This window comes from Tachysurus fulvidraco, chromosome 2 (genome assembly GCF_022655615.1).
Source record: "Tachysurus fulvidraco isolate hzauxx_2018 chromosome 2, HZAU_PFXX_2.0, whole genome shotgun sequence".
Classification (NCBI taxonomy): Eukaryota; Metazoa; Chordata; class Actinopteri; order Siluriformes; family Bagridae; genus Tachysurus; species Tachysurus fulvidraco.
The window spans coordinates 22,295,826-22,310,566 of record NC_062519.1 but is presented as its reverse complement, the minus strand read 5'-3'; the positions used below and the strand labels follow the sequence as shown (position 1 = coordinate 22,310,566).

Genomic DNA, 14,741 nt, shown 5'->3' with positions numbered 1-14,741 from the left:
ATATGTACAGTAGGTGTAATATAAAGGAAGGTGTAAGAGGATATGTAGTTGAAGGTGAAGTTAGTGGTAGTAGTATTGTACTGGTCCAGTCCTGAGCTCAGCCCTGCTCTGCATCAGAGACAAACACTAAATAACCAGGTGTTCACCTTCTGCACTTCATCATGCTCCTTTAACAAACACCCTTTCTTAATGCAGTGATGAGGATATAAAGGAGGAAGAGAAGGAGGATACGTAAAGTACTGTAGATAGAGAAGGAGAAGTAGGACTGGGAGGATGATATGTACTGTAGTAGCAGTAGTAGGGAGGTGGAGGTCGTGTAGAACAGTACCTAATCATATCAGCAGGTGGCACTGATTCATTGGAAGAGTTGGTGAGGTAATAATAATGGAATTGGTGGAGTTTAAGCCCATCATCCATTCCAACCGTAGCAATACCCCTGGTAGTAGTAGAGGAACTGCTCTGTAAGTTATGATAAACAGCCTCCTGCTGGCTTTTTATGTGTTGCAGATTACGGAGTGAGACCAGTTCCACCTCATGTGCCATCGTATCTCCTCAGGGTCTTGAGTTCTGACTCCTCCAGATCAGAAGAAGATTAATTTAGAGATAACATGATATACAACCGTCCTGCTTCTGCTTTTTATCTCACTGATTTAAGAATAATAAAAAAAATTAACTGACATATATTTTACTCAAAAAAAGTCACCATTGAAATAAGCTCTAAATGCTGCTTTACTGATTATAGGAGAAAAGGGAGAGAGCAGAAAAAGCGTTTACTTCTTGTTGTTTAATTCCAGAATAAAATTTACAGATTTTCAGAAAGTATATTCACATTTTACAAAATGATTTATTACAACGAGTTCAGGAGTTCATTCATCGCTCCGACAGGTGTGGAGGAATTTCATGAATTTCGGGATTCAAATTAAAACAACAAAAAAGTTTCAAAGCAAAAGTATAATGCAGATAAAATTCTTTTAAAAAGCTTTAGTTGATAGAAGGACACTCTGTGTGATGACTGCATGCGTCATCCTGTCTGTCCGATACGTATATTCTCTTAGCCCTTGTAAAAACAGCGACAGGACTTATGCTTGTCTGAAAACACTCCTGTCTGACGCTGCAGCGTTAAACTCAACACATTCACAGGCTGAACGCTGATGAGGAAATCAACCATGGAAAAGGCACTATAGGATAAAATAAACCAATGACTCTTATTGTGAAATGTGCTCCCCAGATCAGTTAAATCCCTGTGTAAACTTGAACAATAATTTGTTTTTATTTAAACATCACTCATCACTCAACAGCTCTGCAAATTCTGCTGTAATATTAATAGTAATATTAAAGTGCAGCCAGAAATAGCCACCAGTTTAACTTTGTGGATGGAAGCTTCATAACTCACTCATCAAACCCTCAGTTCATTATCTCTCCTCTCCTCTCCCTCCCTCGGCCTCTTCCTACCACACTAACAGGACTTCCTCTTCCTCACTAGCTAGAACACAGGCTAGAGTCTGGATCTATTGTTAAGGAAACAACAAAATCAGATTCCCATGTCATGTTACGTTACACAGGAAGTCCGTTATGTTTCATCTTATCACTTTGGAAAGCCATGCCTAACTTCGTCATCTTCATCTTCATCTACTGCTGTCTCTGAGTTCTCTGGCCCCTACGTTTATGCGTTTTTATAAATAAAACAGTGTCATACAGCATGAGACAACAACCAGGAAGTGCGTCTGCGCTACTGAACGATAAACTTGATGCGGTCCGAACCGTGCGTGATGATAAAGATGATGTGGTTTATATCCTGATGGTACTTTTGGTACTTACTGTACTGTACACGATAGCTACAGTAGACTGACCACAGCAGAAGAATAAACAACCAAAATCATAATGAAATATCTTATTAAAAGAAACAGTGCAGTGCAGAAGAGCAAGTCTGAGTCTGTTACTAGGAACTGAGATCGGTTATTAATCAGCAGCTCAGCATCTTCAACAGCTCAGAAAATCCTCGTATGAAACTGTAAAACGGAAAGCTTGGGGTTTTCTCTGGATCATTGTTCCACCATGTGATGTCCAGGCTATCAGCACACTGCCGTAGTGTAGATTAAACTTTATCACCTCAGTTGATGGAAACGACTCTCACTGTATTACTCAAGAAAAGCTGTTAACATTAAGTTAATCTGGAGCACTAAAATACTGCAGAGGTTGAAGAGGAAACGTGTTAATTCAGCGATGTACTTCATCATTAGTGGAGTATTTCAGACAACGACACACTACATAGTGATTAGTGCAGCAGACAGACGTTCCTGTGGTCCAGAGTGACGTTTGTCCCGGTCGAGCTCCTGTAGGGTTTCATCTGTAGCTCAAGAAACCGGAGTGTTTGTGGTCAGAGGATTTTTTTTTTTTTTAACTTAACGTTACATACAGACTTCATAAGAAATCAGGAATAAAACATGATTCTGTGATTTTCTGTGTGGTTTTTCAGTGTGGTGATTAATTACTACATATAGTATAAAGTTTTCCTGTCTCAAACTGGTTGTCTGGAGAGCCAATCAGACGTCATCCTTCGACATTCAGAGCAGAGTGACCAGTGTACTGGCTGCTTTCCTGTTTCCTGTTTCACTACAGAATTAGTGACATTTGGATTTCATAAAACTGATGATCTCGGAGTTTCTGTGGTGTTATTAATAGCAGTGAGGTATAAAGTAATGTGTTTTACTGCGAGTGAGTGTGGTGTGATGATACGGTAGGTGTTCTTCAGGCAGTCCATAAAATCCGTAAGTGTGTAACGCTGTCCTCCAGCCTCCTCTGTGTTAGTGTATCAGTTATGTTACTGCTTCACCCGTCATGCAAAACAGTCCTTCTGTACATCTGTACACGGATCTGCTAGCAGCGCTGTGTTTATTCCAGATAGATGTCTTCTGTAGGGCACGAAAACTCCACAAACTCTTTATAATACAGCTGGAAGGCTTTCCTGTGACAGAGGGAAAGAGGAGGACAGTGTTACGTAGCACAGCCGATGTAATCAAAGTGTAGTTAAAAAAAAAGTAAAGAGAAATCAAACAGATCTTTGCTAACAGTATAAATGCTAGGATGTTTTAAAGTGATATTTCAATACAGTCAGCAAAAAGGACTAGATTTATAAACAACCCACAGAGATGTTAGTCCTTAGTCCAGTTCAGATCATAATAAACTCTTGTGTAATATACAGTATGTAACATCTCGACCTGCACCACCGTCCAGGAGCTCTCACACGGGTTCGGAGCGACTTCTGGGTTCCAAGGACATTTAAACCACGTGGTAGCTGCCACTGCTGGGCCCCTGAGCAAGGCCCTTAACCCTCAGTTGCTCAGTTGTAAGTCACTCTGGATAAGGGTGTCTGCTAAATGCCGTAAATGTAATGTAATGTAACGTGCACGTTACAGCTAAGGTAAAGTATTGCTTATCGTATTTCCTTGTTTGCCAAGGTTTTGTCTTTTTTTTTTCTTTGTGACCTTTTCTGCTTGGTCTGTGAGTTACAGTCTTGTACTGTTTGCTCATGTTTGTTATTATTTGCCTCTGATGAATCATTATAATATATATCACTGTTGATTATTACTGTTGACCTTTTTCATACATCTGAGCACTTTTCCAAACGTGATCTTTACACCTTTATATCATTCAGAGTGAAAGCTATACAGTAGGTCATATCACAGGGTTTGTGTGATATACAAATAGCCAAATCCTATAGGGAGTGATGCACTCTAGATCCTCAAATGAAATATAATCTGATATTGTGTGTTAACGCAAACAGAGAGAATCAGACACGCTTTTAAATACACACCCAACAGCCTCGGCCAGAGCCTTAGTGGAGTTTTCAGACACAAACACGTGGCAGGCGAATCTCTGATCTGCAGGGTGTTTAGTGATGAAGCCAAAGTATCTGAGGAGGATAAGAGGAGATGAGATGAGGGATGATTCACTGTTATTAAAAAAAAAAAGTGTAAATCTTGAAATTGAAGAAAGATCAGATTTTTTGTTTCAGATTACTTGTTGTTTTTCGGATGGTAGCCACAGAAAGAGATGTTCTTCAGCTGGAAGAAGTGACCACACTGACTAGTCTGTGAACACACACACACACACACACACACACACACACACACACACACACACACACACACACACACACACACACACACACACACACACACACACACACACACACACACACACACTTACCTACATAATCAAATGAACTGAACTTTACTATCACATTTAAATATCAATGAAGATCTTTATCTGTCTCCAGATTTCTAAGGTTACAACTAAAGAATTTTTCCAGCTTGAATTTTCAGTTGAATAAATGTCTATAATCATGAAGACATTATCTAGAAAACACCACTAGAGGGCTACAAAGACACAGGACACATAAGGATCTTTATCTATAAGGATATTTAGGGTCAAAAAGAAATATATTTTGTGTGTGTGTGTGTGTGTGTGTGTGTGTGTGTGTGTGTGTGTGTGTGTGTGTGTGTGTGTGTGTGTGTGTGTGTGTGTGTTTACTCTGTCGTATTCTCCGAAGTCGTCCTGCACTGCCAGTTTCACTCCTTTCATGTTGATTTCCAGTATGCAGGATGAAGGAGGATTATAATGGAGAGTCATCCTCCTGTTGTTGGCCACCTGGCAGCACACACACACACAGACACACAGACACACAGACACACACACACACACACACACACACACACACACACACACAGATATATATGTGTATAAAAACCAAACAGACAGATGTGTATATCAGTTTTCCATCAATCTAATCCCAGGCCATAGACATGTGATCTTGGGTGCAGTATTGCACAGATTTCTTGTGTGACATGAGTTTTGTATAAAACCTTTGGTTGTTTACTGCATGAAGTGGCATTGAAATGAAAGAATTCTCCACTTCTCCACATTCTGCTTCTCTCCAATTTCCACACCAGCCTCTTATTGTCATTATGTATGAATGGGCGTAGTAACCAGAAGTGATAATGACATCACAGCTCATCATAATGATTAAACCAGACTTTCTGACCAACCTTCTGCATGGCGGCACAGAGCACCTCGTTCCCTTTGTGGTAGGGAACCTGGACAGAGCCGAGGAATTTCAGCCTATAACTCTCCATCCAGTCTGCGCTTCTCACTGTTTACAGAAGAACGAGAACAACAAGAAGTTTAAAATGACAAAATACCAGAGTAATAATGATCTGTATGTGTCCTAATTAAATCATCTCCTAATGAAGCTCATTAACACACGGGTTTGAGGAACCGGACTGAAATATGAAACCGAAGGCTGAATAGTGAAGCGTTGTTTAGATTTGTTGTATTGTGTAAATGTAATATTAGCAAATCTAATTACATTTAGATTTCTTTTCTGCCGTCTATTCACAGCAATGCTTTTAAGTCTGATTTGTAAAAAATAAAAAAAAAATTTAAAAAAGTACCTTTTTTAACTGGCTCAGACTCCTTGGTCGCCTCGATGGCATAGTAGGCGGGAAATATTCCCCGCGCTCCGGTGCGCATGTTGTATCCTTCGTACCAGAAATCCTCCGCCTGAACCTCCACCAGTAAAGGATCATCCACCTCCAGCTCCAACTCGTCCTCATGACGAGGGATAAACCTGTCAGAGGACACAAACGCCTGATTCATAAAGCATGAACTGGATTGACTGGGGTTTAGTAGAAAATTTGTAATTGGATTGTAAAAGAAGAGTAAATGATTAATATTAATGAGTTAATAATATGTAATACATCATTCATAATAACTGAACAATAAGATTTAAATGATCAGATCAGGCAATAAAAGAAAACGGTATTTACAAAAATAACGCTAATAAATGAAGCTTGAGAGTAGGATACTGTAGGTTTGTGAATGAAAGAACATCAAAAGTTCACAAATAAAATTGTGATTGAAGCATAAACGCATCAAAAAACCCTGAAATCTCAAATCCACACTTTCTGTACTGTATAAAGATGTCATGAAGCTGTAACTCCAGCTCATTTTACAATAAATTACACATGGAGCAGTTAAACACCGTCACAGTCTCATGTCCCGATTTATTCCTAACTGGAAGATTAAAGTTTTAGAGTTTGTACAGTTACTAAGCTGGAGACTGAAGCTGATCGATGTTATGCTTTTTGCTGTGAATTTCATCTAATATAAAATCTAAACTTTATGCTACTTCACTTCACTGTGTGTGTGTGTATATGTATGTGTGTTTGTATGAGTGCAGCTGTGTGTATATGTATGTGTGTGGGTGTGTGTTTGTATGAGTGTAGATGTGTGTGTGTGTGTGTGTGTGTGTTGGTGTGTGAAGGTGTTTGTGTGTATGCGTGTGTGTAGCAGTGTAGCTGGGTGTGTGTGTCTGTGTTTGTATAAATGTAGCTATGTATGTGTGTGTGAGAATGTGTGCGAGAGTGTGTTTGTATAAATGTAGCTGTCTGTGTGTATATGTATGTGTGTGTATAAGTGTAGGTGTCTTTGTGTGTGCAAACTAATACTGCTTCACTATTTCTGTTAAAACACACAGTCGTCTTTCTACTTCACTAACTAACGTCCCTCAGCCCGCGTCCCTGCTTTCTTTCCCCTGTATGTGGTGTATGAGATTTACCTGTACACTGCTCGGTGACTCTGATCTCTCTCTTCTCCATTAACAACACAGGAAAACAAACCAAAGGACTCTGAACCTGGAGATATAGATAGATCGGGATTAAATCAATAAATTCCACCATTGAACTCTCACTTTAACGGTTGTTACTGCCTCACAGCTCCAGGGACCTGAGCTACACGTATGTCCCCATAGAGCTGGTCCTCATCAACCACCTGACCTCATGAACCTACCCTGCATCCTGTATGCTTGTGTATCACCTGTACAATACCACACCAAACATTGAGTACTAATCACTGACACACAATACAGTGTGCATTACTGCTGTATTTCTATTCGACTTTGCTATGTACTGCTTTGTACTTTGTACTAAATGAATCCCTTTAAACATCTATTTAGAAGGTCTGACCTCAGCTAAAAAGAGTAACATAACTCACCAAACCAGGGCTGTATCCGTTAGATAGATGGACCATCTTCACTGTTAGATAGAGGATGACTACAGACACTGGTGAAACCTAACATACAGTACTATCGAGCTAAGACATTTTATTAGCTCAGTTTCTGCTAGTGATGATCCCCTTATGGTGGTTTTAGTGTCTCTGAACACTCGCTTCACTCCACTTCTGTGTGTGCACAATTTCATGGCACTTTTAGCTCATTATTTTGACCATGCTCACAGATACAGCTGACTGATCTATTAAAGCAGAGTTTTATCAGGTTGCTTGTGGTAAAGGAAGCTAGTGGCTTGACATCTGTTCATTAGCATGACAACACAGACACGCTAGGCTTGGTATCAGAGTCAGTATGTTTCGGTATGAACGCTACACCTGCACCCTACACAAAACGCTAGCACTTACTGGAAGAGCGTGATCGCCCGTTCATAAAGACGTTGAGGAACTTTCTAGAAAACGGAATATCCGCCTCGGGCGTGGAGTCTTCTGATAAGCAAGCAGTGGCCTCCCGTCTGGCTCCACCCATTCTCGCCCTTCTGGCAGCACGCAGATCATCTACATCCACTTCCTCATCCTCGAATTCCTCACCATATGGTGACGAGACGCAGTTATCGTAGACCGTGGCCGAGTCGCTGTCATCGCTGTAGCTGTGAAAGCAATCTTTCAGGCTCACGAGCTCCAGCTGTGCATCCTCGTCCACCACCAGTGTGTATTTTACTGAATCGTACGAGAGTCCGTTCGAAAAAATCCTACTTTTCTCTTCGTCTTCCTCCTCCGTTTCCTCTTCTTTCCTTCCTCTCCTCCTGAGCTCTGCATTTTCTAGGCTGTTTATTTTTCTCCTACTCTTGAGGTCAAGTGATGCAGAAGCTGCCACACAGGACGCATAAGAAGGCGGAGGCTCTTCCTCATTGTCGTCCATGATAGGTGCGTTCGGCTTTTCCTGAAGTGGAGGGTGATAAGGGGGCGGGGCCTCGTCGTCTGTGATGGCTGACATGCGGCCTGGTCTGTCAGGAGTCAGATAAATCTCCTCAGTAGGCCCTACGCACAGATCTGTATGATATCGAACACGCTCACGATGCCCGGACTGTTCACACGTGCTACCTTTAATGGGCGGAGCTACGGACAGAGCAGCCTGTCTAAGAGGGGCTGGGCGTTTGTTGGGCGTGTCTGTCGAGGTGCCGCAATCTTTGGTTTCTGTCTTGATTTTGTCCTCATCACTTAAACAGATGTGCTCACGAGATGTCAGGTCACCTGCACACACACACACACACACACACACACACACACACACACACACACACACACACACACACACACACACACACACACACACACACAAAACATCAGTCATCTAAACAATCAGAAGCAGAATTACAGTTAGATGGACAATAAGGCTAAAATATTAACTTAAGACACTTTACTAGATTTCATCACATGTTCATGATAGAAGACTTATATTTCATCACATTGATGCACAAGTAATGAGAGAAAAAGAGAGCGTGTCCCTCAAACCCAGTGTAAAGCCGCCTGTGTGAGTCAGCGAGTGTGTCAGTGTGTACTTCCTCTCGTGTCCTTTTGTCTCGTGGATAATAAAAGTCCAACAAATGATGAGCTGCTAAACTGCGGGTGATGAATCAGCATTGTTCTGCTTGTTTACTGAATCCGTCTGCATAAGATCCAGTAACGCAGCTGCTCCACAGTATAACTATCCCGAAGGATTTTATTGTTTTGAGTTGCACACCATGTTATAATAATAATAATAATAATAATAATAATAATAATAATAATAATAATAATAATAATAATAATAATAATTTTTGTGTGTTGTAGCCACAGTTATGTGATACATAATTAACGTTAGCTAGTTAGCTAGATTACAATGGGTTTAGATTAGGGATAGATAGATAGGGATTGATATATTACAAATTCTAAATCAATATTTTAAAATAAATTTTAAAGTTTAATTGTATATGTTCATTTACTTAAATTTATTCTTATTTTTTCTTATTATTATTATATTTTTTCCCCTCTCTTCTTTTTCTATACTTCTGTAAAGCTGCTTTGAGACAATGGGAATTATACAAATACATTTTATTTTAATTTAGATTACTTAGAAAATAGCTCACCTACAGTTTAGCTCCATTAAGAAATAGAAACTCATGATGGCACTGTTTCAGTCATTTAAGTAGATGGTTGATGTTGATGGTTAACACATTTTGGTGAACCAGAAGGCTCTAAACACTAAACGCCATGGCAGATGTATCAGCATCATCTTTAACCTTCAGTCACTTCCCCACACGATTCATATGTATTCACTACACAGACCACAGCCAACATGAGCCGGTGCTGTGGGTGAGCAGGAGCTCTGCTGTACGGATCAGAATGATGATGGACAGATAGCAGAACTCACCTGCTTTTTGTGGTGAAGTCGAGTGTGAGACTTTCTCCTGCCAGCTGTACTTCTTTCCAAACGAGTTGTTGTTTAGTGTGTCCTGTGTGTCAGTGAGAGTGAGAGTGAGAGAGAGAGAGAGAGAGAGAGCAGGGGGAAAGAGAATAAGAACACAATCCTGATTGGTGTGTGCGTGTGCGTGTGTGCGTGTGCGTGTGTGCGTGTGTGTGTGTGTGTGTGCGTGTGAAGTAAAGCAAATAAGAATAATAAGAAAAGGGAAAAAGATGGAGAGATAAACAGATAGAGGGAAAGATAAACTCTAACTCTCTCTGTCTCTCTCTCTCTCTCTCTCTCTCTCTCTGTCTCTCTCACACACACACACACACACCAGTTGGAATGTTTCCTGATGGACAAGCACTAACTAAGCGTGACTCTCCCTATATAATAATACTATAGTGACTCATTGATTACAGCCTCAACATGTTTCAGTGCATTTCTCTTTTCTCTCTCACTGATCAGAATTTTTGTTTATAATTTTTGTCTCTTTATCTCATAATAAAAAATAAACACAGCCCACAAAATCCCTCAGCTCCCAGGAGCCCCAGTGTGTGAGCAGGCCTTTGTCTTGCCTGTGAGACGTGTAAAGCATTCATTAGAGACTGGACTTATTCCATCTCTCCCTCTCTCTTTCTCTCTCACCCTCTCTCTCTCTCTCCCTCTTTCTCTCTCTCTTCACTGCCCTCTTTACATTCTCCTCTCTGTCATTCTCCCCCTACAGCCATAACAGAGAGCCAATTGTGGACAGCTTTGGCACAGGGACTAAAATTGCCCTAATTTCGCATCAGCCTCCCTTAAACATCTCAAAAAGAAACACCTTAAAGACAACCTGTTTCCATGTAACACCCCAAACACCCCCCCCAACACGAACACACACTAAATACACCAAAGACATTAGATAACACACTGCTGAATGATGTTTGAACCTTTTCAGTGTTTTGATGTTTGAGCCAGATTATTTAACACTTTATATTTACTCATAGAAAAATATTTAACTGTTAAAATCTATGAAAAATGTAAACATAAGGGAAGTCTTTAAGGCATAATGTAGTATTTTGTTCTATAATGTTAAATAATTCAGATGTTATACGGTTAATATAGGAGCTGATATTATTAATTAGCAATCAGATAATATTCTAATTTTATTTGTCACACACAATCATACACAGTATGACATGTAGTGAGAAAAAAGATAATAGTAGAGAAGAACAAAGAAAGAACAAAGAAAAGACGCCGGTGACATACACTACTTTATATATGGAGAGAATTTGCAAATTACTCGTTTTCTACAGTATATCTTTGTCTGTTATGAAGGACTGACACTGGAGACTCTATCCCAAACACTACTGAGAAAACAGAGGGAACACACACACACACACACACACACACACACACACACACACACACACACAACCAATCCACCTAATAGCTTGTTCTTAGGAAGGGGGAGGAACCTGGAGAGCTTTACTCTTTCAGTAATATTATACAGAGTCACTGGCACATGAGCCATGATAATAAATCTGTAAATGTATTTAAGATGTGTGTGTGTGTGTGTGTGGGGGGGGGTGTCTGTGTGTGTGTGTGTGTGTGTGTCCTTGGATTGAGCTGACTCACACTCACTGGTGTCAATAAGAGTGATAGTGATGGTGGTAGGTCTCCATGGCAACAGTATCTATGAGGCTATGACAAGAAGACTTTAGAAAACACAACACACACACACACGCACGCACGCACGCACGCACGCACACACACACACACACACACACACACACACACACACACACACACACACACACACACACACACACACACACACACACACACACACACACACTCCATGTTTGCACCTTTCCCCTCTGAAGGAGAAAAGCACCCTTCTGGTGCTTTTATGTGTAAATCCAGCAGTATGTTCAGTGTAGTCCAGAATTATTGGCACCCTGGGAGGCATTTCTCTGGCATGCTTCAGGTCCACATGTTAATATGTAACAGGTAAAAAATACTGTTCAGTGAAGGTACTGCTAAGATGATGAATGAACTTAATTACATGAATCAGTACAGAAGACAGAGAGACACATCCAGTCCATGTCCTCACACACAACACACACATCTGATTCCAGCCCAGACATTACCTGGTTCCTACACACCCGATTACTGACCGCAGCCACTTCTAGTTCACTTATTTAAAGCAGGGTCACTCACTGAGATTCTGGGCAGCTGATTTCCTGTCTGTATTCCTGAACACGTGTGTGCGTGTATTCCTGAACACGTGTGTGCGTGTATTCCTGAACACGTGTGTGCGTGTATTCCTGAACACGTGTGTGCGTGTATTCCTGAACACGTGTGTGCGTGTATTCCTGAACACGTGTGTGCGTGTATTCCTGAACACGTGTGTGCGTATTCCTGAACATGTGTGTGCGTATTCCTGAACATGTGTGTGCGTATTCCTGAACATGTGTGTGCGTATTCCTGAACATGTGTGTGTGTATTCCTGAACATGTTTGTGTGTATTCCTGAACATGTTTGTGTGTGTTCCTAAACGTGTGTGTGTGTTCCTGAACATGTGTGTGTCTGTATTCCTGAACATGGGTATGTGTATTCCTGAACATGGGTGTGTCTGTATTCCTGAACATGGGTGTGTGTATTCCTGAACATGTGTGTGTGTGTATTCCTAAACATGTGTGTGTGTGTGTATTCCTGAACATGTGTGTGTGTGTATTCCTAAACATGTGTGTGTGTGTGTATTCCTGAACATGTGTGTGTGTGTATTCCTGAACGTGTGTGTGTGTGTATTCCTGAACGTGTGTGTGTGTGTATTCCTGAACGTGTGTGTGTGTGTATTCCTGAACGTGTGTGTGTGTGTGTATTCCTGAACGTGTGTGTGTTCCTAAACGTGTGTGTGTGTGTGTGTATGTTCCTGAACATGGGTGTGTGTATTCCTGAACATGAGTGTGTTTGTTCCTGAACATGTGTGTTTGTGTTCCTGAACATGTGTGTGTGTGTATTCCTGAACATGTGTGTTTGTGTTCCTGAACATGTGTGTGTGTGTATTCCTGAACATGTGTGTTTGTGTTCCTGAACATGTGTGTTTGTGTTCCTGAACATGTGTGTGTGTATTCCTAAACATTTGTGTGTGTGTATTCCTGAACATGTGTGTGTGTGTGTGTGTGTGTGTATTCCTAAACATGTGTGTGTGTATTCCTGTACATGTGTGTGTGTGTGTGTGTGTATTCCTGAAAATGTGTGTTTGTGTTCCTGAACATGTGTGTGTGTATTCCTAAACATTTGTGTGTGTGTATTCCTGAACATGTGTGTGTGTGTATGTGTGTGTGTATTCCTGAACATGTGTGTGTGCATTCCTAAACATGTGTGTGTGTATTCCTGAACATGTGTGTGTGTATTCCTGAACATGTGTGTGTGTATTCCTGAACATGTGTGTGTGTATTCCTGAACATGTGTGTGTGTATTCCTAAACATGTGTGTGTGTATTCCTAAACATGTGTGTGTGTATTCCTGAACATGTGTGTGTCTGTTTGTATTTCTGAATACACAAACACACCACCCATTATGCACATAAAGCTTATATTTTCCACCCACACCAAAGTTGATATACAAGTGTTTCTGATTCTTTTTATCTTTTTAAACAACACAAAACAATGCAGTCTAAAAAATATGCATTTACCGCAAACAACAGATCCCATTGTGTGTGTGTGTGTGTGTGTGTGTGTGTGTGTGTGTGATGTCACACTACAGTCACACAGAGTGCGATCTCCTCCATCGCCATTCTAAGCAGTCTTTATAACCCACTGCAAACACACACACAAACACGCAGACAAAGGCACAGACACAAACACACACAGTACCTATAGCTATGTGTTTGTACACTTGTAGACTTCATCAGGACTACACATTCCTACACAGGCCATGTGTACACACACACACACACACACACACACACACACACACACACACACACACACACACACGCACACACACACACACACTGTAGCCGTACCTGTGTGCGGGGCACCTGTGGGAACAGGTTGAGAGTTGTGGGTCGTTTGGGTCTGTAGGTATCCATGGTATATGTATCCTTGGAGCGTGCACTAGTGGCGTGTGTGTCACCAGTGTGTGTTCCCTCAGCTCCGCCGATCGTCTCTAAGGGAAGTGTTTCTGAGCAGACATGCCCCGCTGCGCCTGGGTCCGCCCTTCGAGCCATGCTACTCGATGGCCGAACCACATGACCCTAAAGTGATTGGAGGAGAAGAGACAGTCTGAGTAATTATAGATAATCACACATTAGTAAGAGAGAGCGAGAGAGCCATTAGTTTCTCAGGAGCTCTCGGTTGCACTATTATAAACTGTTGTAGAAAGGACATTATTTACATTTACATTATTTACTTTAGTGTCACCCAAATGAGGATAAGGTTCGTTTCTGAGTCTGGTTTCTCTCAATGTTTCTTCCTCATATCATCTCAGGGTATCATCATTCCTCACCACTGTCACCTCAGGCTTGTTCATTAGGAATAGATGTTAGCGATATAAAGGAACTTTCATTTTTTTTATTCTGTTTTATACTTCGGTTTTGAAAGCTGCTTTGAGACAATGTAAATTGTTAAAATGACTCTACAAATGAATTGAATTGCAAATTGAATTGAAATAAGCTCTATTCTTCACATACTCAGATCTAGACTTCTGAACATCGAGAGCATCTTGAATTGTAGTGTTCATAAAGCGTGGAACAATCCTGAGGGGGAAAAGCTGGAGAAATCGGTGTCATGCTGATATACTCATTATACACCATCGCTACGATCATGAAGATAGATAGAGACCTAATGAAGCCATAATGAAGCAGCTCTCTGTCTGCATAACACTCTAGGATTAGTGGCATGAGTTTTGCTTTGAGCTGAGAGTAAGAGGACAGGACAGGAGGCTTACTGTGTGATAACACGACATCCTGACAGATCACTCCATCTGGGGACATATAGTGTATAATGTATAGTGTATATGTAAAGGGAGTGAATGAAGTTATTTAGGCTTTTTAGCTCAATATATCATCAGAACATTGTAATTTCTTTACTTGTGATGAATAATTGTTAAGGATGGAGTTGAATATAAAGCAGTCTGCAGAAATGTCTCTCGATCTCAATGTCATATTTTCCATTTTATTTTATTAATGCTTCACCCTAAACATTTTATCCACAACTGTATTTGGAAACATGGCTCTATT

General features: G+C 40.8%; 1 protein-coding gene across 2 annotated transcripts in view; it reads right to left on the bottom strand.

The window, feature by feature from the left end:
• Positions 1-829: 829 nt before the first annotated feature.
• The window catches only part of mapk8ip1b (mitogen-activated protein kinase 8 interacting protein 1b), a 25,077-nt gene continuing 11,165 nt past the window's right edge, over positions 830-14,741 (bottom strand). The window contains exons 3-12 of one of the 2 annotated variants that reach the window (XM_047802913.1): positions 13,527-13,757; positions 9,479-9,560; positions 7,474-8,319; positions 6,620-6,695; positions 5,454-5,629; positions 5,049-5,152; positions 4,534-4,650; positions 4,021-4,091; positions 3,815-3,913; positions 830-2,965 (exon numbers count right to left, since the gene is read on the bottom strand). In XM_047802913.1, the coding sequence (XP_047658869.1) occupies positions 2,893-2,965; positions 3,815-3,913; positions 4,021-4,091; positions 4,534-4,650; positions 5,049-5,152; positions 5,454-5,629; positions 6,620-6,695; positions 7,474-8,319; positions 9,479-9,560; positions 13,527-13,757 (1,875 nt within the window). In that variant the 3' untranslated portion in view covers positions 830-2,892. The remainder of the gene's footprint in view (positions 2,966-3,814; positions 3,914-4,020; positions 4,092-4,533; positions 4,651-5,048; positions 5,153-5,453; positions 5,630-6,619; positions 6,696-7,473; positions 8,320-9,478; positions 9,561-13,526; positions 13,758-14,741) is intronic. The other variant, XM_027152265.2, reaches the window with a different exon arrangement.